The 5888-nt window shown below is 42.3% G+C and overlaps 1 protein-coding gene across 1 annotated transcript; it reads left to right on the top strand.

The window, feature by feature from the left end:
- The first annotated feature begins 819 nt into the window (after positions 1-819).
- On the top strand, positions 820-1743 carry LOC115081269 (olfactory receptor 1361-like). The gene has a single exon (XM_029585777.1). The coding sequence runs from the start codon at positions 820-822 to the stop codon at positions 1741-1743; it is 924 nt and encodes a 307-aa protein (XP_029441637.1).
- Positions 1744-5888: the final 4145 nt, after the last annotated feature.

Genomic DNA, 5888 nt, shown 5'->3' with positions numbered 1-5888 from the left:
TATACAAATTTTTATCACGAATTTTCATTGAGGAAATCCTGTTTGTGACATTCAAGAAACAGAGTTCATAATCTCTACTCTATACATATTTAGGCTTAGTCTCATCTCATGCAGCTTTTAATGCAGAGTCTGTCAATTTTGTTAACCCTCCTCTGAACTACTTGTACTCTATTTACATTCAGGCCGATACAGTACTTTGGACAGTACTTGGACGTGCGTTTTCTCTTACCCCTTATTCAGTAAGGGGAGGAAAGCGTGCGTCCAACCCGCGGCACCTAATAGCGCCCTCAACATGCAAATGCATGTTGATGGCCCTATTAGGTATGCCCGCGTGATACAGTAAGTAAAATGTGCAGCCAAGCCACATGAATGCCCGCTCTCCTGCGGAATTTACTGAATCGGCCTGATTTTTTGAGACACAGCCTACAGAATTAGACACAATATTCAGAAGAAATTTCACCAACAACGTATATAGAGGCATTATCACCTCCTTTTCTCTGCTGGTATTAGCATTTTCTATGTATCTCAGCATTCTTCTGAATCCCTATCTCCTCCTTTTTCTGTTTATTCTCTCTCTTTCTCTGTTTCCATATTTCTCTCAACATAAGGAATATTTATTCTCTTGACATGGTTGCTACTGAATTCTCTTGTTTTCGCATTGACAAATGACATACATGAAATAAAGTAAAAAATATGGTCTGTTTGCTACAAATATGCTTAACAAAATATATTACTGTAACAAAAATTATTTTTCAAATGCATTATTCCATATGCGCCTAATCCTGACTCTGCTTCGGTCCTTACAGGCAGGTCATCTCAATGGAAAGGAGGAACAGCACAGTAGTGACCGAATTCCTTCTCCTCGGTCTCTCCAATGTTCCCGAGCATCAAATGGTCCTCTTTGGTGTCTTCTTGACCATGTACATCTTCAATGTATTGGGGAATAGTATCATCATTACTATCATCAGGGTTGAGCCTCAGCTCCACACTCCTATGTACTTTTTCCTCAGCAACCTCTCTTTCGTGGATATTTGCTTGACTTCCATCACTGTGCCCAAAATGTTAGCCAATATCATACTTGGCAGCAAGTCCATTTCCCTTGTGAGTTGCTTTGTCCAAATATTTCTCTTCCACTCTGTTGGCAACATGGACAGTTTTCTGTTAGCCGTCATGGCCTATGATCGTTACATTGCCATCTGTGACCCACTGCATTATGCCACAGTGGTAAACAAAAGACGTTGCATCCAGCTTGTGGCCATCTCCTGGCTAGTAGTCTCACTGCATGCAGTCTTGTTTGCTGTCATGACCTCCACCTTATCCTACTGTGGTCCCAATACTATCCATCACTTCTTCTGTGACCTCCCACCTCTGATGAAGCTATCTTGCTCTGATATCTCCACTAATGAGTTAATTGTTTTCATTGAAGGTTCCTTGATTGTCATGGGGCCCTGTCTCTTCATTCTGTTCTCCTATGCAGCCATACTCATGGCCTTGTTGAAGATGCACTCAGTAGAAGGCCGGTATAAGGCTTTTTCCACTTGTGCCTCTCACCTCACTGTAGTAGTAATGTTCTATGGGACGGTCATTTTCATGTACTTCCGACCCTTATCCAGTTACTCCTTCGATTATGACCGGGTGGTGAGTGTTATGTATTCTGCCGTGACTCCCATGCTAAATCCCTTCATCTATAGCCTGAGGAATAAGGAAGTGAAGGGAGCTCTATATCGGGCAATCAGGAGATGAATGAGGGTGAAAATCCATTCTCTGAGGACTTGATGGTATCCATGTCTAATACAGGCAGGGGATAATAAATGTTCTTACTGCTTCTGCTGCAACATTGAGATACACTGGTATAACATAACATTATAGAAACTCGCTGCAGAGAAACTATCCCAGTGATGCAACATTATAGGGAATGGCTCTGGAGAAAATTACCCCTTTGATACAGCATTCCTGTAACTACGAAGAAGGAAGCTATACGGTTTCAGAAACTCATGCATGGCATATTTGGTAATTATTTTGTTGGTTCAATAAAAGATACCTGATAGGTAAAAAAGTTTTGATGGGCAAAATTACACACTATTCCCAATATATGCAAATTAAGCATATAACTAATGGGAAATATTCATACAAGTACAAAAATACAAAAATTAAAAAATAAATACAAATTTTATTGAAACAGCAGCATCATACACAAATATATTACCTTAATAATCTCATTCATACCTCATTCATTCCATAAAAATCAAAACACATTAATTAGATTGCAAAATTTTAAAATCAGTTCATATATATATTACTTCACAAAACATTATCTGTCAATATTACAAAATTGTTCACACACATATTGTCAACAATTACCCTATCACCCCCCATGTCAAAATCTCCTCTTATTTGACACAATACACTATATCATCCAAAATATCACAAAATAATATCTCTCACACCTTTGCTGTAAGAGGCAGGGAAAATCATTCTTTGATGTGAGAGTCATCAATTTTAGATACTTGGAGGACACAATATATCGTGTTCAACATGAGAAAATTTTAATATAGTGAGGAAGACCGTTACTGATGTGGGAGATATTACTTTGAGATATCTGAATGATATATGCATTATGGGGTGGATTTTAAAAGGGTTACACTTGTAATATACACGCGTAACATTTTTAAACCCGCTTCTGCACGCGCCGAGCCTATTTTACATAGGCCCGGTGACGCGCGCAAGCCCCGGGACATGCATATGTCCCAGGGCTTGAAAAAAGGGGCGGGGAGTTGGAGGGGCAGGATGGTCCGAGGGCGTAGTGGGGCGGGACCCAGGCCTCCAGCACAGTGGCCGTGCCGGGGGATCACGCACCGGTTTCGGAGCAGCCTCGGAGGGAATGGGGAAAGCCTTCGGGGCTCCCCTAGGACTCGGCGCGCGCAAGGTGCACAAGTGTGCGCCCCCTTGCGCGTGCCGACCCTGGATTTTATAACATGCGCGCGGATGTTATAAAATTGGGCGTGGATTTGTGCGTGCCGGGTTGCGCGCACAAATCTATGCCCGCTCGTAGATACGAAAATCGGGCCCTATATTTGATATGAGGAAACCTTGATACAGTGAGAATTGTCTTTTGATGTGAGAGATATTATTTTTGTACTTGTCTGAATATTTCCCATTAGTTATATGTTCAATAAAAGATACTACAACCCACTAAGAATCTGGGGGGTAGATTTTAAAAGGGTGCATGCGGGCATATATGTGCGTGTGCTACCCGGCGTGCACAAGTGTATGCCCGATTTTATAACGTGCGTTCAGGTGCGCACAAGTTATAAAATCCAGGTTCGGCGCGCACAAGGGGGTGCACAATTGTGCACCTTGCGCGCGCCGAGCCCGCTTTGAGCCGCGCTGCCTTTCCCCATTCCCTACCCCCCCATCCCACCTTCCATTCCCTTCCCCTACATCCCCCACCCTTTTCCCCCTACCTTTTTTGACTTCTTTTTTTTGTTGCAAAACTTACTTAGCCCTGGGGCTGAAGTAAGTTGCGTGCGCTGGCAGACTGCCGGCGCATGACCCCTGGCACAGCGGCAAATGGCCACTGTGCCTGGAGCTTCTGACCTCGCCCCCACCCCCAGACCTCCCCGCCCTGCCCATGCCCCACCCCCTTCCCGCCCCTTTAGTAAAGCTCGAAGACTTACACACGTCCCGGAGCTTTACGCTCATCGCCGGGCCTTTTGAAAATAGGCCTGGCGTGCGTAAGCCCGGTTACGTGCATAAATCCGGCCCTGGGTATGAGAAAAGTTCTCTGTCATGATACAGCATTACAGTGAGGGTCATGTTAAAAGGAGATCAGAGGTCTATCCATACAGTCCAAACGTCTTCTAGCTTCCTAACATTTTTCTCTAAAAGGTAATCTAAGGGAAGGTGATAAAAACATAGAAGGGTAGATTTTAAAAGGGTATGCGCGGGGGTACATGTGCATGCGCTATCCAGCGCGCACACATGTCCCCCGATTGTATAACTTGTACCCACACCGAGCCGCGCTGCCTTCCCCCGTTCCCTTACCCCACACGCCTCCTTCCCTTCCCTTCCCCTACCTCCCCCGCCCTTTCCCCCTTTCCTTTTTTGATTTCTTGGTTTTGTTTCAAAACTTACTTCAGCCCTGGGGCACTTTGCCTACAGGGTTGTTATTTTCATATTTCCAGGTCCAGCATTAAGTATAATCTCTTAGAAAAAAGGGTTTGGACGTTGTTTTGTTGGAGATAATTTCTTGGGTGCTCAGGGTGGCATGCTCTACGGTTTCTAGATTACAGAAAGCGAAACAAGAGGAGGCCTCAGCTCCTTCTTATACAGAATTGCAGCAGAAATGGCAAAGGACACTGATATAGAGGCGTCACCTGAGCAGCTGGGTAAGGCTTTTCAGGGGACTCTTCTCTTAATGGACAATATGATGTTACAAGAGGCCCTATTTAAGTTATTACATTCAGGCTTTTTCTTATAGTATAGGGCTTTCAGAGCTCAGATAACAGAATCCAACAATTGTATTAAATGTGGGGTATCTACTAGGGGCACTCTGGCTCATTCTTTCTGGTTTTGCCCTCAACTCCAATCTTTCTGGCTGCGGGTTTTGGTTTTTCTGAGCAAACTTTTAGGACAACGACTAAGACCATTATTGGGGGCAATACTTTTTGATGATCTGACTGGGATGCCACGGCTTCATAAGGGCGCCCCTTTACTTGTTATAAAGGCTAGAAAGGCCCTTTTATTATTATTTTTTTAAATCTTTTATTTACACACATGGATACATTATAAAAAAAATGTCATTATACAAATAACAGTGTTCTCGGATACAATAGCCACTAACCCAAAGGGATTATACAACTTGAATGTATTGAAATTTATTTATTTATTTATTTTAACATTTTTATATACCGACAACCGTTTGTACATCGTATCGGTTTACACGTAACTTGCAACATGAACAAGGACAGCCGCCACAGTGGCAGACGCCTTTACATAGAACAAAAACTACAGGAGGATATTAAGGTAAATTAACTAAGTGACAAGATAACTGGAATAGGGAAGGTAAGACATATAAACTGGGATAAAATCAAATACAGAGTATGAATAATTAAGAACGGTAAATATTCTAATTACACTATATACAGGGAGGTTAATCGGCGTGGAGAAGGGGTGGTGGAGTTCAGAGGGGGAAGGAGGAGGAGGAGATGGTGCAAAGGCGGAAGCAGGCTAAGGGATAAAGAAATACAACGGGAAGGTCAGGAGGGGGATACTGCAAAAGAGGGGAAGTAATTACAAAAGATTTACATAAAGTCCAAGGGAGTGTAGAAATCATAATAAAAGATTACAAGTGTACAGCGTGTATAAAGTTATACACGCTGTACACTTGTATACTTAAATTAAAGATTTAAGCAAAAATAAAAAAGACCTTTTACTAAACTGTGCTTGTAAACTGATATCTGTTCTATCCGTAAAGTAAGTATGTAATCCCACGTGCAGTACAGTATTTTCCATTTTTCTCTTCCCATACACATACACACATACAATCACAGCAAATACAGAACCTAAAACATAACCAGCAATCACCTCAGTCTCAGTGAATTAGTTTGGCTATAAATCGATGAAGAAGGGCGAGGGGATCTTTCTCAAACTCTTTTTTCCAATGAGTTAAATAACCAATAGACATTACATTTTGTTTTAAGGGATTTGGGAGTAAGTAGAAAAGCTCTTTCCCATAACTCTACACAGTCATCCGATACCCTCCATTTGGTAAATAAACCATCTAGGTGCTCAATTTGCATCCACTCTGCAAGTTTTTGATGCCACATCTGAGCATTAGGACAATTTGTTTTAATCCAGGGAAATAAGATGCATGATTTAGCTAGTAA

This window comes from Rhinatrema bivittatum, chromosome 1 (genome assembly GCF_901001135.1).
Source record: "Rhinatrema bivittatum chromosome 1, aRhiBiv1.1, whole genome shotgun sequence".
NCBI classification, from domain to species: domain Eukaryota; kingdom Metazoa; phylum Chordata; class Amphibia; order Gymnophiona; family Rhinatrematidae; genus Rhinatrema; species Rhinatrema bivittatum.
The sequence above is the reverse complement of the archived record's forward strand: the minus strand, read 5'-3'. Positions and strand labels throughout refer to the sequence as shown.